Genomic DNA, 23,359 nt, shown 5'->3' with positions numbered 1-23,359 from the left:
ATCTGGGTACCCGGGCGTGGGAGGATTGAGCGAAAGATCACGCCCCCCAACCTCGTCCCGAGGCTTGTCTGGTATTAGCCACGCCTCAGGGCGGATCCAGCCAAAGCCACGCCCACAGGGCGATTCTGACCTGAGACACGCCCTCGAGGAGGCGGGTCTGCCAACAACTCCAATCGCATCTCAGAGGGAGAAAAAAAACCGGCTTTTCCTGCTTAGCGATTGGAGGACGCAAGGTCGTCCCACCCACCTTTGAGACTCCACCAATCCCAAACTTACTACTAGCTCACTCTTCCGCTCCGGGCTGCCCCGGAGCCGGAAGCCGAAGCATCCGTTTGTGACCCGCGGCGGCCGTCGCCTTTAGTGGCCTCAGGGCCTCCGCTGAGAGCGGTTTCTCTGTCCAGTGCTAGATTTGGCCCCGAGTCTTCTTTGTGGCCGAGGCCAAGGGAGGGAACTCCGGTTCCGGGGCGTGGGGAGGTTTGGGTCCAAAGGACGGGGGGCAGAGTTCAAAGGGCAAGGGGCGGGTTCCTTGATGGGGGATTCCTGGCTCTACGCCCCCCGGAGGAGGCTCTGGAGGCCAGTGGAACCCGGCTGGGTTTCGGGGGTCTTGGTTGGGGACGCGGGGCGTTTTGACCCCTTAGGCCTGGGTGCCCGTGCCCGTCCCACCATCGGATTTGGAGGGAACGGTGGGGTTTCCATTTGGCTTAGAGCAAGCGCGTAAAGGGGGTGACCCTCGGGTCTGGGCTGCGAGGTGCAGCCGGGTCCGGTTTCCTTGGGAACCGCAAGATAAGACAGCTGTGGATTCTTTTGTCCGGAAACCCCTTATCAGAGGCCCGCACCTGGGTTGGAAATGGAGACGGATTCTCTGTGTCCAAGGAAATCAGACCCTCCGGGCAGAAGAGGGAAGTTCGTTCTTACTGATAAAATGTCAGTCACTGTGTATGATCGTAATGGGCAGGGTATTTAGCAAGCTAGAAGACATCGATGGTTCAGAACGAGGTGTCCTTGGCAGAAATGCTGTTTTCTTTCTTTTTTTTTTTTTTTTTTTACCATAGAAAAATCATTTTTTTTTTGAGGGAAAAAGAGAAGAAGGGGAAAAAAAGAAAAAGAGGGAAAAAGGAATATTACTTCATTCCTAAAGTGGGTTTCAATAATGGCCGATCAATATTTTGAGTGTTTAAAGTGGTTAATGCATATTTTATGTGTTTAAAATGGAGACCTCTATTGTGTTTATTTGTTCTGGCTCTGAGTTCAAGTCCTAGATATCATTATCAATTTGTTGTCTCGTTGAATCTAAATCTCATTATGTGTCTTATGTATCTGGGTGTTAAGATCTCTTATTGTTGCATTAATCCTTTTACCCTTGCATCCTTGTAGCTTTGAAATCTATTAAGTGTGAGAATTGCAACTCCTGCTTTTTATTTATTTATTTTTGAGAAATACTGTTTTCTGTTAATTTTCCAGCTGATACCATCTGGGTCTGTCTTCCCAACCTGATGCATGTGTAGGCAGATCCTTTCTCAGTCCCAGTTGCTTTTTATTATCTTGATCACTGCATGCTGTGCACAGAGGTTTTCTGCTCAGCTGGGCTCCATCCTGGGGTCCCAGTCCTGGCCCCAAGCCTTAATCAGCTCGCTGGTGATATTAGTCGCCAAGCCCCTCAATGCCTCAGTTCCTACATGTATAAAATGAAAGTACATAACATTACAGGCGCTTGTCAAATAATCAGCGCTGTGTGTGGATTATTGTTAGAAGCTCATCATCAGGCCGGGCGCGGTGGCTCAAGCCTGTAATCCCAGCACTTTGGGAGGCCGAGGCGGGTGGATCACGAGGTCAAGAGATCGAGACCATCCTGGTCAACATGGTGAAACCCCGTCTCTACTAAAAATACAAAAATTAGCTGGGCATGGTGGCTCGTGCCTGTAATCCCAGCTGCTCGGGAGGCTGGGGCAGGAGAATTGCCTGAACCCAGGAGGCGGACGTTGCAGTGAGCCGAGATTGAGCCATTGCACTCCAGCCTGGGTGACAAGAGCGAAACTCGGTCTTAAAAAACAAAAAACAAAAAAAAAGAAGCTCATCTTCACTATTATCACCCTCCTGTAAACGTCTTAGACCACTTAAGACAGCAGGGTTACAGCGGATAAAATGATGGACTTTGGGCCGGGCGCGGTGGCTCACGCCTGTAATCCCAGCACTTTGGGAGGCCGAGGCGGGTGGATCACGAGGTCAAGAGATTGAGACCATCCCGGTCAACGTGGTGAAACCCCGTCTCTACTAACAATACAAAAAATGAGCCGGGCATGGTGGTGCGCGCCTGTAATCCCAGCTACTCGGGAGGCTGAGGCAGGAGAATTGCCTGAACCCAGGAGGCGGAGGTTGCGGTGAGCTGAGATCGCGCCATTGCACTCCAGCCTGGGCGACAAGAGTGAAACTTCGTCTCAAAAAAAAAAAAAGAAAAGAAAATTCATAGAACGACACCTCAAAAAAATTCAATTTGACCAAATAATACTATAACATAGGAAGGCTCTGGTGACTCACACCTGTAATTCCAGCACTTCAGGAGGACAAGGCAAGCGGATCACGAGGTCAGGAGTTCGAGACCAGCCTAACCAACACGGTCAAACCCCCATCTCTACTAAAAATGCAAAAAATTAGTCGGATGTGGTGGCGTGCACTTGTAATCCCAGCTACTCGGGAGGCTGAGGCAAGAGGACTGCTTGAACCCGGGAGGCGGAGGTTGCAGTTAGCTGAGATCGTGCCACTACACTCCAACCTGGGCAACAGAGTGAGACTCCCTCTCGAAAAAAAAAAAAAAAAAAAAAAAAAAACAAATGATAAAATAAAAGAAGATGCAGTACCTGGTTTGGGTTTGGATTTCCGGAGGACCAGCTATAAAGAACGTTTTGGGAATCATTGAAGGAAATATCATTATGGGCTAGGTATAAAATAATGATTAACAATGTCAAGTGTGGATATGAGGTGTAGACTTTTAGAGAAAAATACAGACTTTTCTCTAAAAGAGCATTTGGGAGGTGTTTAAGAGCAGAATGTGACAGTGTCCTCAATTTACCTTTTTTTTTGGAGACAGAGCCTTGCTCTGTCACCCAGGCCGGAGTGCAGTGGCGCGATCTCAGCTCATTGCCTCCCAGGTTCACGCAGTTCTCTGCCTCAGCCTCCTGAGTAGCTGGGATTACAGGCACACGCCACCACACCCAGCTAATTTTCGTATTTTTAGTAGAGACGGGGGTTTCACCATCTCGGCCAGGTTAGTCTTGAACTCCTGGCCTCGTGTTCCACTCCCCTCGGCCTCCCAAAGTGCTGGGATTACAGGCATGAGCCACCACGCCCGGCCGCTCAGTTTGCTTTAAATTAAATCTATGTAGATGGTGAATACACACAGGCTGTCAGTTGGCTAGAACAATTGATTTGGAAACATGGGCTTTTTATCTTCACCTGATATGTTGGGTAATGTGAATATAACACAAATTTCATGTTTATGTTCAGTTTCATCCCCAAGAAACACTAGATGAATGAAGGAAATTACACACGACTGAGAAGAGCCCGGTAGGGAAACAGGAAGTGTGCACACACCTCAAACACCACGCCACGCTGTCTCCTCTGCCTCAAACGTTCTCTTAGGTTTCTGACACCCCTCTCTCCACCACTGCACGCGAACTCGGGAGAAATTGAGGTTCCCCTGCCAAATTCCAGAAGCCACCTTTGGATCTTCTGCCAGGTAAGTTCCTACATGTATGATAGTATTTGTGTGTTTCTTAATGATTTAACATGAAAAGCTGTGCTACTGTTTACCTTTTTGGAGACTCTGATAATACGCATGCCTTTCTCTTTCTCTTTCTTTTTTTCTTTTTTCTTTCCTTCTTTAGGAGTTTCGCTCTTGTTACCCAGGCTGGAGTGCAATGGCACTATCTCGGCTCACTCCAACCTCGGCATTCTGGGTTTAAGCAATTCTCCCGCCTCAGCCTCCCGAGTAGCTGGGATTACAGGCACGCGCCACCATGCCCAGCTAATTTTTTGTATTTTTAGTAGAGATGGGGTTTCACCTTGTTGACCACGATGGTCTCGATCTCTTGACCTCATGATCCACCAGCCTCGGCCTCCCAAAGTGCTGTGATTATAGGTGTGAGCCACCGCGCCTGGCCAATTTTCTGTATTTTTAGTAGAGACGGGGTTTCCCCATGGTCACTAGGTTGGTCTTGAACTTCTGACCTCAAGTGACTCACCTGCCTCGGCCTCCCAAAGTGCTGGGATTACAGGTGTGAGCCACAGCGCCTGGCCAGGAAGTCACTTTTTTAATATATAAAACCATTTTAAGATTTGTTCCCGCTGGGCACGTTGGCTCATGCCTGTGATCCCAGAACTTTGGGAGGCCGAGGCAGGCGGATCACGAGGTCAGGAGTTCCAGACCAGCCTGACCAACATGGTGAAACCCCACGTCTACTAAAAATACAAAAATCAGCTGAGTATGGTGGCGCACACCTGTAATCCCAGCTGCTCAGGAGGCTGAGGCAGGAGAATGGCCTGAGCTTGGGAGGCGGAGGTTGCGGTGAGCCGAGATCACGCTACTGCACTGCCGCCTGGGCGACAGAGTGAGACTTCGTCTCAAAAAAAAAAAAAAAAAAAAAATTGACACAATCATAATGGAGCCACTAACATTAAGAAACCCTCACACAAATAGAACCAGGGAAAGTCATGAAGAGAGGGTTCTCACATTTATATGCTTAGTAATGAAAAAGACTCTACAAAAATTACAGGCTTACACACAAAAGTACTTTTACACAGACACTCAGACTGTTAGGACCCTTGTTACTGATCTTTGTATATGAGGGTAATTATTTCTCAACAATTATGTAATCCTCACCGTTTTTTCCCTTTGAAAACCTTCGTGGGCCAGACTCAGTGGCTCATGCCTGTAATCCCGCCACTTTGGGAGGCCAAGGCAGGTGGATCATGAGGTCAGGAGTTCGAAACCAGCCTGGCCAATATGGTGAAACCCTGTCTCTATTAACAATACAAAAATTAGCCGGGTGTGGTGCTGATGTGTGCCTGTAATCTCAGCTGCTTGAAAGGCTGAGGCAGGGGAGTTGCTTGAACCCAGGAGGTGGAGGTGGCAGTAAGCCGAGGTTGTGCCACTGCACTCCAGCCTGGGCGACAGAGCAAGACTATCTCAAAAACAGACAGCCTGGGCAACATGGTAAAACCCCATATATACAAAACATACAAAACTTAGCAGGGAATGGTAGTGTGCTACCGTCCCAGGGAACGGGAGGCTGGAGCAGGAGGACTGCCTGAGCCCCGGGTGTCGAGGCTGCCGTGAGCTGTGATCTCACCATTGCACTCCAGCCTGGGCGACAGACACCCTGTCTCAAAAAACCCAAATCCAAAAACAACCTTTGTCTTCCTTTACCTCCCTGATCGAGCACATAGTTCACTGCGCGTAACACCCCCCATGGGCACGGAGGAAGGAGAAGTGTCCAGACCCCAGGCACAACCAGTGCCTGAAGAATATCTGAGTTTATAGGGTTATTACTCAGCGATTTCCTTTATATGATCCTTCATATATAGTCATAGATTAGTTCACAGAGTTCATGCTTGGAGGGTAACTTACTGCTCACACGTGTCCAGCGTACTCAGTTCTATATAATCTCTCTATATAATCATACGGGTATCGTGGTCGGAGCTGTACCGACACATTCAGTGCTGATTTATAGAATCCTTCCACAGAACCATACAGTAGTTTGTAGTAGGAGGAATGCCTGGAGCAGTCACAGAGCAGAAGCAGCACATGGGAAAACAGCCAGACCGGGACAGGAACCAAAGACCCAGGCGGTGGCGTCCCTGCCTGAAAGGGCACACGCTGTGTGACAGGCCTGGAGCAGGAGCCTCCCCTCCTGACGGAGGAGCTGTAGAACCTGCATCCAGTTCCTGTGGAAAGTCGGCCTCTGGCCTGAGATCCTGGAAGTAACCGAGGGAGAACCCCTGTGGTGTGACCAGTCACGGCGGCTGTCCACCCTGTCAGTCTCTTCCTCTGTGCTGGCTCAAATCAACCTCCCATAAATATTCTAAGAGAAGAGCACAAGTCTGTCAGCCCCCACTGCACTAATAAATACAGATGCTCTTGGGCATTTAGGGGCCACCACTGATCTCTGCTCACAGGTGGTGTGGCCCCCCCGAGTCCAGATGCTCTGCACCAGTTCTTCAGTGTCCTGTCTCTTTACCTCTTAGATCCTGTACCTCAACACAGCATGAGGGACACCCCGCGACCCTGTGGGGCCTCCACAGCCCTGTAGTTTGCTAAGGTGGGCATATTCCCATGGCAATGCCTGTTACCATCGTTTTCTTTTAGACAGCCTGTTATTTAGGTTGACACAATAAAAACATGAATTATGACAATTATGGGCTCGACGCAGTGGCTCACACCTGTAATCGCAGCACTTTGGGAGGCCGAGGCGGGCGGATCATGAGGTCAAGAGATCGAGACCATGGTGAAACCCCATCTCTACTAAAAAATACAAAAATTAGCTGGGCATGCTGGCAGGCGCCTGTAGTCCTAGCTACTTGGGAGGCTGAGGCGGGAGAATTGCTTGAACCTGGGAGGCGGAGGTTGCAGTGAGCCGAGATTGTGCCATTGCACTCCAGGCTGGTGACACAGCCAGACTCTGTCTCTGGTTTTTTTTTTTTTTTTTTTAAATTTTTATTTTTAAATATGGGGTTTCACCATGTTGGTCAGGCTTGGCCTCCAAAGTGCTTGGATTACAGGCGTGAGCCACCGTGCCCGGCCTGACTCTGTCTGCAAAAACAAAAATTAGCCTGGTGTAGGGTGGGCCCCTGTAATCCCACCTACTCTGGAGGCTGAAGCAGGAGAATCGCTTCAACCTGGGAGGGGGAGGTTGCTGTGAGCTGAGATTACGCCATTGCACTCCAGCCTGGGCAACAAGAGCAAGGTTCCGCTTCAAAACAAAGCAAAAAGCAAGACAATTATGTTCGCACGTTGTGGGTAACCGCCATATAGGCACCGAGGAATGAGAGCTAAGCAGGACCCTGGCACAGTTAGGGCCTGAGGAATATCTCACTGTACAGTGTCACCACTCAGCTATTTCCTTTATATAACCCTTTACATAATCATATATTAGTTTATAGAATTAGGGCTTGAAGAATCCCCTTATACAATCCTCTGTTTATAATCATGTAATAGTTGATAGTATGAGTGTCTAAAGCATATTTCCCTACATATATACCTATAATTATATCTTAGTTCATATCGGAGGAATGCCTAGAGTGGACACAGTACAGAGCATGAATTAAGGAATAAGCAGCTTATGATCGGAGGGATACCTAGAGCAGACACAGTGCAGAGCATGATTTAAGGGAAAACAGTTATGCCAGGACAAGAATCCATGGCCCAGGCGGCAGCGTTCAGTATCGTAAAGATACCCGCTGTGTGGCAGGCTTGGGGCGAGAGCCACTCCTCCTGAGAGGAGAGCCTGCTCCAGTTCTTGTGGAAAGCCGCCCTCAGACGGGCAATCCACCTTGTGACTGTGAACTCTTATCAGCTCTTGCTACTGTGCTGCTTGAAAAGCATCTTCCCATGGAACCCACTGGAAGCTGCCAGAAGGTGGTGGTAACCCTGACAGCTCTGTCACTGCTGTGTGACCTAAACCATCCTCCTATAAATCTTCTTAGAAGTAGTTTGCCCATAGACAGAGGTATTGCACACTGCACCCTCTTCACTGCGCACGGCCCACCTTCAAGCCTCGGTGACCTAATGGGGGTGGACCCCTTACTGTGCACGGCCCTTGCCTTCCTGGGAACGGGCCCCTTGCTGCGCACTGTCCACCTCCTGGCCTAGGTGACCTAACGTGGGTGGACCCCATGTTTTATTGCTCATGACCCTATCACTATCCTTAAAGATGACTTCACTCACTGCCCTGCCCTTAACCTATACACAACAAATACTCACACTTCTGGACATTCAGGGCCTCGCCTGACTCCGCTTATAGGTGGCATGGCCCCCTGAACCCAGCTGCGTTTTCCTGGTACTTCTGTGTCCTGTCTCTGTTTCTCGGATCCTGCGCCTCAGCATGGCATAAGGCTCAGCCCACGACCCTGTGGGGCCCTGAGCCCTACAGTAGGTAAAATGGCAGCAACACAGAGTTTATACTCCTACCCTGTCTCAAGCTGCAAGGTATTTTCTGAGATGAGCAGTCGTGTTCAAGGCTTTAGGTATTGTGGCTCAACTCAATCAAATCATTCAGAGTTTTCACATCCAGTCCAAATTTATTTAAACTTCTATGATTCTTTTCTCAAGTGAGTTAAAACAAGAATTCAATTGCCATACAAATAGTACAGCCTTTTACTTTAAAAAATTATCTGGCCGGGCGTGGTGGCTCACCCCTGTAATCCCAGCACTTTTGGAGGCCAAGGTGGGCAGATCACCTGAGGTCAGGAGTTCAAGACCAGCCTGACCAACATAGTGAAACCTCCTCTCTACTCAAAACACACAAATTAGCGGGGCGTGGTGGCGGGCGCCTGTAGTCCCAGCTACTCGGGAGGCTGACGCAGGAGAATCACTTGAACCCGGGAGGCAGAGGTTGCAATGAGCCGAGATCGCTCCATTGCACTCCAGACTAGGTGACAGACTCCATCGCAAAACAAAAAAATTTTCTAGAAACACAAACTCGAACCTAAAAGGGTTCTTTTTTCTTCCCACGGCCAAGGGTACACTTGAGAATTTTGTTTTTTGGGAAGGAATCTCACTCTGTCACCCAGGCTGGGGTGCAGTGGCGCGACCTCGGCTGACTGCAACCTCCGCCTCCTGGGTTCAAGCGATTCTCCTGCCTCAGCCTCCAGAGTGGCTGGGAGTACAGGCGCTCGCCGGCCTGCCTAGCTAATTTTTGTATTTTGAGCAGAGACGGGGTTCGCCATGTGGGCCAGGCTTGTCTCGAACTCCTGACCTCTGGTGATCCGCCCGCCTCAGCCTCAGCTGGGATTACAGGCGTCGGCCACCGCATCGGGCCGAGAGGTTTTTTTTGTTTTTTTTTTTGAGACAGCGTTTCCCTCGTTGCCCAGGCTGGAGTGCAATGGCACATTCTCGGCTCACCGCAACCTCCGCCTCCTGGGTTCAAGCATTCTCCTGTCTCAGCCTCCCAAGTAGCTGGGATTACAGGCACGCGCCACCACGCCCAGCCTAATTTCCTGTATTTTTAGTAGAGACGGGCAGAGTTTCACCATGTTGGCCACGATGGTCTCGATCTCTTGACCTCGTGATCCACCCACCTGGGACGAAAAGTTTTAAAGAAGACAGCACATTCCTGGTGGGGTCCATAGTCCTGGGGGTCTGGTCGCCTAGTCTCCAGGTTTCTAGACCCCAGGCGTCCGCGCCCACGCGGGACAGCGCGGTGACGTCACGGATACGGTCCCGCCCCCACGCACGACTGCGCCCCACGGGACTGTTCGCCCTTTCCCTCCTTCCCGCAAAAGGGGCCGCTCTGAGGGGAAACGGAGTCTGCAGTTCCCGCGCAATCAGGGAGGAGGACGCGGGAGGAGCGGCCGAGCTGCGGGGAGAGGCCGGGCCCTCCCAAGACTGGAGAGCGTTGGCCCAGATCCGCCCGTTCCCGGCTGGAGGGTCGGCCACGCGTGTTCGCCACGCGCTCTTCAATCAGGAGGCGGGTCCTAAAGAACTATCCAATCAGGACAGGCAGGGGCAGGGCACAGGGAACTGCCCAATCAGAGGCGGGAAGCCGAGGTGGTGACCTGCGCAGTCAAGGGCGCTAAGGGGACCGACTGGGGAACGCTCCAATCAGGGGCGCTGACGTCGACAGCATTGTCCAATCAGAGTCGCGACCTCACGAGATCTGTCCAATGAGGCCCCGGAGACGGTACGCCGACTTCCTCTCTGCCCTGCGCGCTTTCCGTCCTACCCTGGGCGGCTCAGGTGTCTCTGTGGCGCTGACCTGCGCCGGCTGCGGGACCGCGGGCGCTCACCCGGAGAGCCCAGGAGCGGGCGGGACATGGTTAGTGCGGGGCGCGAGCCGAGCCCGGGCCCAGGGCGGGGTGGGGCGGCCGGAGGAGGCTGCGGGACGCGCGGGACGGCGCAGCACGAGCGCCTGGGCCCCGGGGACGCCGCCACAGAGGCCGAGCGGCAGGGCTGGGGGCAGCTTTGGGGGACAGTAGAGGCGGTCAGGGCCTCAAGGGCAGTTTGGAACAGTGGAGGAGGGCAGGGGCAGTTTGCGGGAACAGACACGGTCACGGGCCCTGAGGCAGTTCGGGGGTTCAGTAGAGGGGAGTCCGGCTCAAGGGAGGGGTTCGGGGGGCCAAGAGCAGCGGTCGGGAACTCGGGAGCATTTTGTGATGGGACTGTAGAGTCAGTCGTGGGGTTTGAAGGGGCAGCTTTGGGGGACAGTAGAGGTGATCAGGGGCTCGCAGGCAGTTTGGGGGGACTAGCGGCGTTCCGGAGTTTGGAGGCAGCTCGAGGGGACAGCAGAAGCGGTCAGGGGCTCGGGGGCCCTTTAGGGGGACAGTAGAGGCGGTCAGAGGCTTGGGGGCAGTGTGGGGGGACAGTAAAGGGAGTCGGGCTCGAGGGAAATGTGGGGGGACAGGAGAGGCGGTCGGGGGCTCGGGGGCAGCTTGAGGAGAGGCCCTGAAGCCTGTCAAATAAAAATAAAATCCTGGCTAGAGGAGAGAGAGAAAGGGAGAAGCCCCAGCCTCGGAAAGCTGCCAGCTCTCAAGCAGGGAAAGCCTTTCCTTTTTTTTTGAGACGGAGTTTCTCTTGTTACCCAGGCTGGAGTGCAATGGCGCGATCTCGGCTCACCGCAACCTCCACCTCCTGGGTTCAGGCAATTCTCCTGCCTCAGCCTCCCGAGTAGCTGGGATTACAGGCATGCGCCACCATGCCCAGCTAATTTTTTGTATTTTTAGTAGAGACGGGGTTTCACCATGTTGACCAGGATGGTCTCGATCTCTTGACCTCGTGATCCACCCGCCTCGGCCTCCCAAAGTGCTGGGATTACAGGCGTGAGCCACCGCGCCCAGCCTAAGGCTTTACTTTTATACACAGGAAGGGGTTTGGAGGAACTTTTTAGGCGACAAACAGAAGGGGGGGCGTGGTTAACAGTCAGTGTACCTCCTCGTGATCAGCTAGCTCAGGGGAGGTGACGGGGGGCTCCACACTTACTGCTTGATCAGACTAAGGGGGCCACTGAAAGTTCAGGGGCCTGTGGAGAGGACAGAAGGCTGAGTAACGTCTGGGGAAGAAATGGGATGCTGTGAACACGTGGTCAAGACTGTACAATAACCCAGACATAGAAGGGAGACTTCTATGGAGAAAGGATTGTTAGGATGGGCGCGGTGGCTCACGCCCATCATCCAGCACTTTGGGAGGCCCAGGCAGGCAGAATCACTTGAACCTGGGAAGCAGAGTTTGCAGTGAGCTGAGATCGCACCACTGCACTCCAGCCTGGGCAACAGAGTGAGACTCCGTCTCAAGAAAAAAGAAGAAAAGCGTTGGCTAGCACAAAAGTTTTCTTTTCTTTCTTTCTTTTAGTCAGGTCTCACTCTGTTGCCCAGGCTGGAGTGCAGTGGTGTGATCACGGCTCACTGCAGCCTCAACCTTCTGGACTCAGCCTCCTGAGTTGCCGGGACTATAGTCATACGCCGCTGCACCCAGCTAATTCTTACAAAAATTTTTAACAGCCAGGCGGTGGCTCACACCTGTCATCCCAGTACTTTGGGAAGCTGAGGCAGGAGGATCACTTGAGACCAGAAGGTGGAGACCAGCCTTGGCAATATAGTGAGACCTTGTCAAATTTTTTTTTTCTTGTTGAGAAAAATATGTTGCCCAGGCTGGTCTCAAACACCTGGGCCTCATAAAGTGAGGCTATAGGCATGGGCTATTGCACCTGGCCTTGAGGCGTTGTTCTTTTATGGATCGGAGTGAACAAGACTATCAGCAGTCAGCTGTGGGGAAGTGGAATAAAAGGCCAGCATCTGGCCAGGCGCAGTGGCCCACGCCTGTAATCCCAGCACTTTGGGAGGCCGAGGCGGGTGGATCACGAGGTCAAAAGATCGAGACCATCCTGGTCAACATGGTGAAACCCCATGTCTACAAAAAATACAAAATTAGTCAGGCATGGTGGCGCATGCCTGTAATCCCAGCTACTCAGGAGGCCGAAGCAGGAGAATCGCTTGAACTGGGGAGGCAGAGGTTGTGGTGAGCCGAGATTTCGCCACTGCATTCTAGTCTGGGCAACAAGAGCGAAACTCCGTACCCCCCCCCCCAAAAAAATGCCAGTAACCCTGGAGAGTGAATCCAGTAATCCTGATGCTGGCCTGTTCTCTGGAGGCGCTGCCGCCTGGCGGAGGGTGGAACCATGCAGGGCCCTGGAGAAGGAAGGACGCTGAACCCAAACTTGGACTATCGAGCATTTTGTTCTGATTGAATAGTGGGGACAACCAGGTCGGCGAATCATTTCTGAGACAAAGAATAGGGCCTCAGGGGGTCTGAGTCTGGCCTAGTCATCTGCAGGAATCTTAGTGGTATGGGAAGGGAGGTCTTTGCTGTGCCCAGTTCCAGCGCCTAGCAGGGTGGGGAAATGGTTTCACCTTTTCTGGTTTCTGGGCACACAGAGTTGAAGTCGGTTCAGCATTGTCACCTGACAGCTGAGAACAGCCTCGTCTGTGTCCAGCCCAGCATGAGTTTTGCTCCTATTTCAGCCCCAGGTTTCAGTAAATGTAAAATAATGAGGCTGGGCACGGTGATGGGCACTCTGGTCCCAGCCACTTGAGCGGCTGAGCGGCAAGAATCGCTTGAACCCACGGGTTTGCAGCTGCACCACTGCCCTCCGGCCTGGGCAACAGCGAGACTGTCTCAAAACAAAATTATAATGCTTTTTGCATTGTTTCCTGTCCTTGGTGAGGGCAGTGAGTGTCTCGGATGTGTTCTTTGCTTTCTGCCCCTGCCTGGTGTTATTCTGTGGCTGAGCCTGAGAAGGCTGCTGTGGAAAACTCTCAAATTCGGAAAACGTTGCATCTTCCATCAGGACGAGGGGAAGCTGCGCACACAGCCCCACACCTTACTGCGAGGTGGGAGGTGTGGGTGGAAGAGATGCACGGAACTAGCACCGACTTAGGCACGGGGCAGAGATTGTGGTAAATGTCTCCTGCTCCGTCTCCTGCTTGTCTCTGCACGTCAGATGGGTGTGAATTCTGTAAAATACATCCTGCAGTACTGAGAAGGGTCCATTCTGATTAGCTGATTGACAAACAATTGTCATGAGGATAATCTTTGGTAGCTGTTTTCTGCAGGGGACTGTTTGTGGGATTAAAAAACTTCTAGATTAGTCTTCTGGAATCCACCCCTCACCCCTTTGTCCTTTAACCCAGGCTGAAAGTGGTGATTTGGCAGCGTTCTTATTTTTATTTTTTTGAGACAGTCTCGCTCTGTCGCCCAGGCTGGAGTGCAATGGCTCGATCTCGGTTGACTGCAACCTCCGCCTACTGGGTTCAAATGATTCTCCTGCCTCAGCCTCCCAAGTAGCTGGGATTACAGGGGCGCACCACCACAGCTGGCTAATTTTTTTTTTTTTTTTTGAGACGGAGTTTTGCTCTTGTTACCCCAGCTGGAGTGCAATGGTGCAATCTCGGCTCACCACAACCTCCGCCTTCTGGGTTCAGGCAATTCTCCTGCCTCAGCCTCCTGAGTAGCTGGGATTACATGCACGTGCCACCATGCCCAGCTAATTTTTTGTATTTTTAGTAGAGACAGGGTTTCACCTTGTTGACCAGGATGGTCTCGATCTCTTGACCTCGTGATCCACCCACCTCGGCCTCCCAAAGTGCTGGGATTACAGGCGTGAGCCACTGCGCCCGGCTGCTGATAGCATTATATTGTAAAATAGAACACAGGTAGAACTTTTGTAAGACAATTGCAGAGTCAGCTGAAACATCTTAAAGTGCAGTGCATGTAACCACAGCCAGGCCGTGTCTTGGAAGAAGCATTGACCCCCCATCTGAAATGATATGTGGCTGGGTGTGTAGCTCACACTTGTAATCCCAGCGCTTTTGGTGGCTGAAGCAGGCGGATCACAAAGTCAGGAGATCCAGACGATCCTGGCCAACATGGAGAAACCCCATCTCTACTAAAATACACAGAATTTTGCCGGGCGTAAGGCGCACGCCTGCAGTCCCAGCTACTTGGGAGCCTGAGGCAGGTAAATCGCTTGAACCCCGAGAGGCAGAGATTGCAGTGAGCCAAGATCACACCATTTCACTCCAGCCTGGCAACAGAGAGAGACTCTGTCTCAAAAAATATATGTATATACACGTAATGGTAGACTTCTCCCTCCACGTCAGGCCAATACAATATCCTAAATTTTTTTTTTAGCTTTTTTTTTTTTTTTTTTTTTACTATGTTGTCCAGGCTGGTCTTGAACTTTTGAGCTCAAGTGATCTGCCTGCCTCGGCCTCCCAAAGTGTTGGGATTACAGGTGTGAGCCACCTCACCCAGCCACTATCCTAAATTATAGGGAAATAATCTGCTCGCTTTTCTTAGTATTTTTATTCTTAAAATTAATTTAATTTAATTTTTTTTTTTAGAGACAGAGTTTTGCTCTCTTACCCAGGTTGGTGTTGAACTCGTGGCCTCAAGTGATCTTCCTACCTTGGCCTCCCAAAGTGCTGATACTATAGCTGAATAAGAAATAATAAAGTTTGACTAAGTCACGTCAATTTCCATGTTACCTGAATGATTTATTTCATTCCATTTATTTATTCATTTTTTTTTTTGAGACGGAGTTTCACTCTTGTTACCCAGGCTGGAGTGCAATGGCACGATCTCGGCTCACTGCAACCTCCGCCTCCTGGGTTCAGGCAATTCTCCTGCCTCAGCCTCCGGAGTAGCTGGGATTACAGGCACCCACCACAATGCCTGGCTAATTTTTTGTATTTTTAGTAGAGACGGGGTTTCACTATGTTGACCAGGATGGTCTCAATCTCTTGACCTCGGGATCCACCTGCCTCGGCCTCCCTAAATGCTGGGATTATAGGCGTGAGCCACCGCGCCCGGCCGATTGATTTTATTGAGACTGGGTCTTTGTTGCCCAGGCTGGAGTACAGTGGCACAATCAGTTCACTGCAGCCTTGAACCCCTGGGGTCAAGCGATCGTCCCTCCTCACCCTCTCTAGGAGCAAGGACTACAGGTGTGTGCCACCATGCCTGGCTAACTTACTGTATTTCATTTTTTGGTGAAGATGGGATCTCGCTGTGTTGCCCAGGCTGGTCTCCAACTCTTGGTGCTAAGCAGTCCTCCTTAGCCGCTGAAAGTACTGGGATTACGGACGCGCCACCAGCCTTACCTTCGTGATGTTCTCAGGTTTCCCAGTGTTCACCCTGCCCTCACACCTGCCCTTTCTCAGCAGTGATTTGTGCATCTCCCCCAGAGGCTGTCGTGCTTTGCTTCCTGTCTGTGTCTGGAAGGCGCTCACCATGTGCGTTTTGCATTGTTTGTCACCTCTGACAAGAACGTAAGGTCTGTGTGGCTCAGGGTTCGTGAGTGGAGTCCAGTTCCCCAGCCTATCAGCCTCGTCCCTCCTCCTGCGCACACGGGGGAGATGGGGCCTTGCTGAAGTGGCTGTGCGGGATGTTTCAGGACTCAGTGGTCTTTGAGGAAGTGGCCGTGAGGTTCACCCCGGAAGAGTGGGCGTTGCTGAGTCATGCTCAGAGGAGACTCTACAGGGATGTGATGCTGGAAATCTGCAGGAACCTGGCCTCCTTGGGTAAGGATTCATGCCTTCACTAAGTCCCTGGAGAGCAAAGATACCTTGGTTTGCTTTTTATTTGAGGTCAGAAATAGAAATATGTTGGAAAGAGACAGACAGGATCCCAACCCCCGTGGAATATGGAGTTGAAAGGCTTCTCCATGAAAACAAAGTTGTGTGTATTATTGATACTTTGGTTTTCTTTTTTCTTTTTTTTTTGAGACAGAGTCTTGCTCTGTTGCCAGGCTGCAGTGCAGTGGTGCAATCTCGGCTCACTGCAACCTCCACCTCCCAGGTTCAAGTGATTCCCCTGCCTTAGCCCCCCGAGTAGCTGAGATCACAGACGAACACCACCATGCCCAGCTAATTTTTTGTATTTTAGTAAAGACGGGGTTTCATCATGTTGGCCAGGATGGTCTCAATCTCCTGACCTCATGATCTGCCTGCCTCAGCCTCCCAAACTGCTGGAATTACAGGCTGGAGCCACCTCGCCTAGCCCTTTCTTTTTCTTTCTTTTTTTTTTTTTTGAGATGGAGTCTCACTGTGTCTCCTAGGCTGGAATGCAGTGGCACGATCTTGGCTCACTGCAACCTGTTGCCTGGGTTCAGGTGATTCTCCTGCTTCAGTCTCCTGAGTAGCTGGGATTATAGGCGCCTGCCACCACACCTGGCTAATTTTTGTAGTTTTAGTAGAGATGGGGTTTCACCATCTTGGCCAAGCTGGTCTTGAACTCCTGACCTCATTATCCATCTGCCTCAGCCTGCCTGAGTGCTGGCATCATAGGCGCGAGCCATTGCACCCGGCTGCTGGTTTGGTTTTCTTAATCACCAGTCTTGAGGCTGCCCACATCTCACAAGTGTGAGCATAGTGTCCTGTGTCCTACTGGGGCAGTGAACACAGCTTTGGGGTTCACCCCACAGAGGAACTGGACTTTGAAAGTCCGAGTCCGCTGCGATAAAGGAAATGACAATTCCACCGTGAGTGATCCACATTCGACGTGGTGCTTTTGCTGCGGTTAAAACTCACACGCAGTCATCACTCTGGTCTGGGAGGCCGAAGTGTTGGCCTGTGTCGGGGAAACATTTGATGCCCTTCACGGTCCTCCCTCCTCATGTGATTCTCTGGAGTGGGTGGTGCTCATGCCCGAGGGCAGCCGGGCACCGTGCAGGACAGACTCCCGTCAGCCCCTGTGCCTGTGAGCACCAGGAGAGCGGCAGCCCTCGGGAGGAGTGGCTCTGGATAAGAAGGCTCTGTTTGGCTCTCTGAGATGGAGGAGGTGTGTCCTCTCTCGGCTGCCCTGTGTGGCTTTTCCTCCATCCTCCTGCACTGCCGTCCTTCCCCGGGAAGCCTCTGCTTGTGCTCGTGTGAAAGGAGCATTTGCGCATGTGCGTTTCCCCACCAACTTCGTCCTTTGCTTTTCTGATAATATTTTACTTAACATCAGTCTCCATCAGTTTGGAACTATTCTATTTCTTTTTTTGCTGTTGTTTTTGAGATGGAGTCTCGCCCTGTTGCCTGGGCTGGAGTGCAGTGGTGCGATCTCAGCTAACTGCAACCTCCACCTCCTGGGTTCCCGCCATTCTCCTGCCTCAGCCTCCTGAGCAGCTACGATGCCCACCACCTTGCCCGGCTAACGTTTTGTATTTTGAGTAGACACAGGGTTTCACCATGTTGGCCAGACTGGTCTCAAACTCCTGACCTTGTGATCCTCCCGCCTTGGCCTCCCAAAGTGCTTGGATTACAGGTGTGAGCCTCTGCCCCCGGCCTTGGAACTGTTCTATTTCTTAGCAAACAGGCTGCTGTGTTCATCTAGTCTTCTTTTTTTGGGACAGGGTCTCGCTCTGTCACCCAGGCTGGAGTGCAGTGGCCCAGTCTTGGCCCACTGCAGCCTCTTTCTCCTGGGTTCAAGCAATTCTCCTGCCTCAGCCTCCCAAGTAGCTGGGGTAACAGGTGTGCGCCACCGTGCCCCGCTAATTTTTTTGCATTTTTAGCAGAGACGGAGTTTGACCATGTTCGTCAGACTGGTTTTGAAATCCTGACCTCAGGTGAGCCACCACACCTGGCCCTATTCTTCTTTTTTTGAGACAGGGTCTCGCTTTGTCACACAGGCTGGAGTGTAGTGCTGCGATCATGGCCCACTGCAACTTTGAGCTCCTGGGCTCAAGCGATCCTCCCTCCTTGGCCTCCTGAGGATCTGGGATTACAGGCACACCACCACACCTGGCTAATGTAAACTTTTTCTTGTTATTTGGAGATGAGGCCTCCTTGCTTTTCTGCGTTGCCCAGGCTCATCTCGAGCTCCGGGGCTCAAGCGATTCTCCTACCTTGGCCTCCCAGTGCACTGAGATTACAGGCATGAGCCACTGCACCCGGCTGGCCTGTTTTTATTATTGCCAAATTCCCGAACACATGAGGACCTCAGAGTCTCACTTTGGTAGCATGTCTATTCCTCCTAACCATAAACTGTGGTTTCAGTTTTGGGTTAGCGTATGAAAAGAAATCCATGGGTGATCTCTTTCCTTTCCTTTATGCCGACATATTTTCCCCTAAGAAGCTGTGTGATGGATTGTTCCAGGTAGTTGCATTTATGTTAGAACCAGTGGATCAAGTTCTCAGAGAGATGTTTTCGGGAATAAAATATCCAATGAGGAGGAAATGGCAAAATTCACGAGAAGTGAGTCCTGGTGTATTTTTGGACAGAATTGGAGATTTGGTAACACTGGAGATCAGCACCAGACCCCAGAGAGGCACCTGAGGTGAGTGGCACTCGGCCAGAGGGAGGGGCCTCTCCACAGAGTCAGACCAGCGTGCACTTAGCAGAAAAGTGTGAACAGCCTCACGGTCCACACTCAGTTCCACTCACAGACAGTTTTTTCTTTTTCTTTATTTTCTCTTTTTAAAAATCTATTTTGATAATTACTTTTATTTAAATTAATTAATTTATTCTGAGACAGAGTCTTGCTCTGCCGCCAGGCTAGAGTGCAGTGGCGTGATCTCAGCTCACTGCAACCTTTGCCCCTCGGGTTCAAGCAATTCCCCTGCCTTGGCCTTCCGAGTAGCTGAGACTACAGGCGCGCACCACCACGCCTGGCTAATGTTTTGTATTTTAGTGTAGACGGGGTTTCATCATGTTAACCAGGATGGTCTCGATCTCCTCACCTTGTGATCTGCCTGCCTTGGCCTCCCAAAGTGCTGGGATTACAGGTGTGAGCCACTGTGCCCAGCCTATTTATTTATTTATTTATTTTTTGAGACAGAGCCTTACTCTGTTGCCCAGGCTGGATGGGGTGCAGTGGCACAATCTTGGCACATTGCAACTTCCACCTCCCGGATTCAGGTGATTCTCTTGCCTCAGCCTCCTGAGTAGCTGGGGCTACGGGTGCATACTACCACGCCTGGCTAATATTTTTGCATTTTTAGCAGAGATGACGTTTCACCAGGCTGGTCAGGCTGGTCTCAAACTCCTGACCTCGTAATCCGCCCACCTCAGCCTCCCAAAGTGTCGGTATTATAGGTGTGAACCACCGCACCTGGCCTATTTATTTATTTTTGAGATGGGGTCTCCCTCTGTCACCTAGGGTGAAGTGCAGTGGCTCTGATTTTGGCTCACTGCAACCTTTGCCTCTTGGGCTGAATCAGTCCTCCCACCTCATCCTCCTGAGCAGCTGGGAAGACAGGCACACACCACTACACTTGGCTAATTTTTGTATTTTTGTTGAGGTGGAGTTTCTCCATGTTGCCTAGGCTGGTATCAAACTCCTGAACTCAAGCATTCCACCCGCCTCGGCCTCCCAGAGTGCTGGAATTAGAGATGTGAGCCACTGTGCCTGGCCAAGACTTTCATAAGAGTATTTTCATGAATGTGATGTTGATGTCGCATGTCTGAAAGAGCTGGAAACAGTATCAGGAAACCTCACGTATAAGAAACACTGGGCCGGGCATGGTGGCTCATGCCTGTAATCCCAGCACTTTGGGAGGCCGCTGAGGTGGGTGGATCATGAGGTCAGGAGATTGAGACCATCCTGGCCCTGGTGAAAGCCCGTCTCTACTAAAAGTACAAGGAAAATGAGCCAGGTGTGGTGGTGTGTGCCTGTAGTCCCAGCTACTTGGGAGGCTGAGGCAGGAGAATTACTTGAAAATAGAAAATGGGGCCGGGCGCAGTGGCTCACGCCTGTAATCCCAGCACTTTGGGAGGCCGAGGCGGGTGGATCACTAAGTCAAGAGATCGAGACCATCCTGGTCAACATGGTGAAACCCCGTCTCTACTAGAAATACAAAAAATTAGCTGGGCACAGTGGTGCGTGCCTGTAATCCCAGCTACTTGGGAGGCTGAGGCAGGAGAATTGCCTGAACCCAGGAGATAGAGGTTGCAGTGAGTCAAAATTGCGCCATTGCACTCCAGCCTGGGCAACAAGAGCAAAACTCCGTCTCAAAAAAAAAGAAACTGGAAAACGGAAGTTGTAGTGAGCTGGGATTGCGCCACTGCGCTCCAGCCTGGCAATAGAGGCGAGACGCCACCTCAGAAAAAATAAATAAATAAAGATTCTTCTTTGGAGTAGCTAGGAAAAAAAGAAAGAAGCACTGTGGGCCAGGTGTGGTGGCTCATGCCTGTAATCCCAGCACTTAGGGAGGCCAAGGTGAGCAGATCATCCGAGGTCAGGAGTTCAAGACCAGCCTGGCCAACATGATGAAACCCCGGCTCTACTAAAAATACAGAAATTCTCCAGGCACGCCTGTAATCCCAGCTACTCAGGAGGCAGAGGTTGCTGTGAGCCAAGATCAAGCCACTGCACTCCAGCCAGGGCAACAGTGAGACCTGTCTTAAAAAAAAACAACTGAAATTTATGGCTGCAGTTGAACTTTGAACTAGAGCATTGAGCTTGTTCCCCATAGAAACAAGGCAGACGGTGCTGAAATAGCCCCATTCCGTGAAAATGGCAAACGTGTAATCAAAGTAATCACTAAATGCCTTGATAAATCAATCACTGAGAAGCACCAATGACTAGTATTGCACTTCCTGTTTTGAACAGAAGTCAGCTGCGGATCCTCTGTGACAGTAATGAAGGTCATCAGTGTGGAGAGACCGTGAGCCGTACTGCAAACCTTCCTGTGCACAGACGTTACCCTACCGAAGCTAAACCCTCTGAGTGCACTAAGTGTGGCAAGGCCTCCGAGAAGTGCCAGAGATCTCAAACCACAGAGAGGCTGCATCTGTGTGAGGAATGTGGACAAGCCCGCAGCTGCCTCTCCTGCCAAAGCCCTCCTGTGAAAACTCAGACTGTAGAGCAACCTGGCAATTGCCGGGACCCAGGGAAAGCATCTGCAACCTATGTGAAAAGGCTCGGCAGTAAAAAGTCTTATGAATGTAAGAAATGTGGGCAAGCTTTCACTAGTCCCTCATCTTTCAGGGCACGTGTGAAAGGTCACCATGGGCAGAAAACCCACGCATGTAAAGTATGTGGGAAGACCTTTATGTATTACTCCTACCTTACACGGCACATAAGAACTCACACAGGAGAGAAACCCTATGAATGTAAGGAGTGTGGGAAGGCCTTCAGTTGTCCCTCGTACTTTCGAGAACACGTCAGAACACACACTGGAGAGAAACCGTACGAATGTAAGCATTGTGGAAAATCATTCAGTTGTTACTCTTCCTTTAGGGATCACGTGAGGACCCACACTGGAGAGAAACCCTGTCAGTGTAAACACTGCGGGAAAGCGTTCACGTGTTACTCATCTCTCCGAGAACACGGGAGAACGCACAGCGGAGAGAAGCCCTATGAATGTAAGGAATGCGGCAAAGCCTTCAGGTACCCCTCCTCCCTGCGAGCACATGTGAGAATGCACAGCGGAGAGAAGCCCTACATGTGCAAGCAGTGTGGGAAGGCCTTCGGATGTCCCACCTACTTCAGAAGACATGTGAAAACACACAGTGGCCTGAAACTCTACGAATGCAAGGAGTGTGGGAAAGCCTACAGTTTTTCCTCATCCCTTCGAATCCATGTGAGGACGCACACTGGAGAGAAGCCCTTTGAGTGTAAGCATTGTGGGAAAGCCTTCAGCTGTCACTCCTCCCTTCGAGAGCATGTGAGGACCCACAGTGGAGAGAAACCGTACGAATGTAAGCAATGTGGGAAAGCCTTCAGCCATGCTCAGTATTTTCAAAAGCACGTGAGAGCACACAGTGGAGTCAAACCCTACGAATGCACTGAATGTGGGAAAGCCTACAGTTGTTCCTCATCCCTTCGGGTGCACGTGAGGACGCACACTGGAGAGAGACCGTACGAATGCCAGCAGTGTGGGAAAACCTTCAGGTATCTCGCTTCACTCCAGGCACATGTGAGGACACATGTAGGAGTGTGAATCTACGAATACAGTAGACCTGGGAGACTGTTCCACCTTAAAACCTTGTAAATGGGCCAGGCATGGTGGCTCACGCCTGTAATCCCAGCACTTTGGGAGGCTGAGGCGGGTGGATCACGAGGTCAAGAGATCGAGACCATCCTGGTCAACATGGTGAAACCCTGTCTCTACTAAAAATACAGAAAATTAGCTGGGCATGGTGGCGCATGCCTGTAATCCCAGTACTCCGGAGGCTGAGGTAGGAGAATTGCCTGAACCCAGGAGGTGGAGGTTGCGGTGAGCCGAGATCGCGCCATTGCACTCCAGCCTGGGTAACAAGAGTGAAACTCCGTCTCAAAAAAAAAAAAACAAACTCGTAAATATGAGAAAACACTGGCAAGAAGCCTTATTTATGTAGAGGATGCAGGAAAACCTTCTGGTATAGGACTTATTTTTTATGTAATAAGAGTAGGAGAGAAATGTCTGAATTATAATTCATAGGGTACCACCTTTACACGCCTCAGCCTTAATACTGGTTCTTTGTGTGTAATTTCTAGTTAACGTTTGTGATGTAAACGCTTGATAATAGATACCCTGTTTGTGCACTTCCAGCTGTACTGTGTATGTTCTGTCACTTAGGACTGTAAATACTTGTAATTATATTTGTCTCGTTCCATTGCTGTGTCTTTTGGACCCAGGGGTGAGGAAGTGGCTTTTTGTTTTCCTGCAGCACTTGCTGTGAATTCAGATGAAACATTTTTGACTGCTACTTTCTTGTTTGTTGGTTTGTTTTTGAGATGGAGTCTTGCTGTGCTGCCCAGGCTGGAGTGCAGTGGCGCAATCTCAGCTCACTGCAACCTCTACCTCGCTGATTCGAGTGATTCTCCTGCGTCAGCCTCCCAAGTAGCTGGGATTATGGGCACCCACTGCCACTCCCAGCTAGTTTTTGTATTTTTAGTGCATAGGGGTTTTCACCATACTGACCCGGTTGATCTCGAACTCCTGACATCAGGTTATCTGCCCACCTCTGCCTCCCAAAGTGCTGTGATTACGGGTGTGAGCCACGGTGCCCAGCCTGATCCCCACTTTCCATGTTGTTTCCAGTGTGTGATCGTGAGACTGTCACTGTTGACGTTTTTTTTCCAGTCCACTACTGCAGGTACTGGAATTTGCTGTCCCCCTATCTACCTTTTCCTTCATTTGTTAAAATTAAAAATTGTATTTAATAGACATAGTGTCTTGCTATGTT

The 23,359-nt window shown here is 50.9% G+C and overlaps 1 protein-coding gene across 7 annotated transcripts; it reads left to right on the top strand.

Moving 5' to 3' along the window:
• Positions 1 to 314: 314 nt before the first annotated feature.
• ZNF77 (zinc finger protein 77) lies at positions 315 to 23,340 on the top strand. Of its 7 annotated transcripts, none has more exons than XM_035287231.3 (5): positions 315 to 924; positions 3,502 to 3,733; positions 15,660 to 15,786; positions 18,344 to 18,524; positions 20,799 to 23,340. In XM_035287231.3, the coding sequence occupies exons 3-5, from the start codon at positions 15,753 to 15,755 to the stop codon at positions 22,129 to 22,131; spliced, it is 1,548 nt and encodes a 515-aa protein (XP_035143122.3). In that variant the 5' UTR covers positions 315 to 924; positions 3,502 to 3,733; positions 15,660 to 15,752; the 3' UTR covers positions 22,132 to 23,340. The 7 variants fall into 7 exon arrangements, with proteins under 7 accessions (XP_035143122.3, XP_035143123.3, XP_054106147.2 ...); XM_035287232.3 differs by lacking the exons at positions 315 to 924; positions 3,502 to 3,733 and adding exons at positions 9,922 to 10,028; positions 15,451 to 15,539; XM_054250172.2 differs by lacking the exons at positions 315 to 924; positions 3,502 to 3,733 and adding exons at positions 9,922 to 10,028; positions 15,430 to 15,539.
• The last annotated feature ends 19 nt before the right edge of the window (positions 23,341 to 23,359 follow it).

The sequence above is a fragment of the Callithrix jacchus genome, chromosome 22 (assembly GCF_049354715.1).
Source record: "Callithrix jacchus isolate 240 chromosome 22, calJac240_pri, whole genome shotgun sequence".
Classification (NCBI taxonomy): domain Eukaryota; kingdom Metazoa; phylum Chordata; class Mammalia; order Primates; family Cebidae; genus Callithrix; species Callithrix jacchus.
The sequence above is the reverse complement of the archived record's forward strand: the minus strand, read 5'-3'. Positions and strand labels throughout refer to the sequence as shown.

Excerpts from the sequence above, each read along its gene's own strand:
- ZNF77 (XM_008986971.5), top strand. Across the intron at positions 15,787-18,343 it reads CAGGAACCTGGCCTCCTTGG|GTAGTTGCATTTATGTTAGA; the intron begins GTAAGGATTCAT and ends GGATTGTTCCAG. Across the intron at positions 18,525-20,798 it reads ACCCCAGAGAGGCACCTGAG|AAGTCAGCTGCGGATCCTCT; the intron begins GTGAGTGGCACT and ends TGTTTTGAACAG.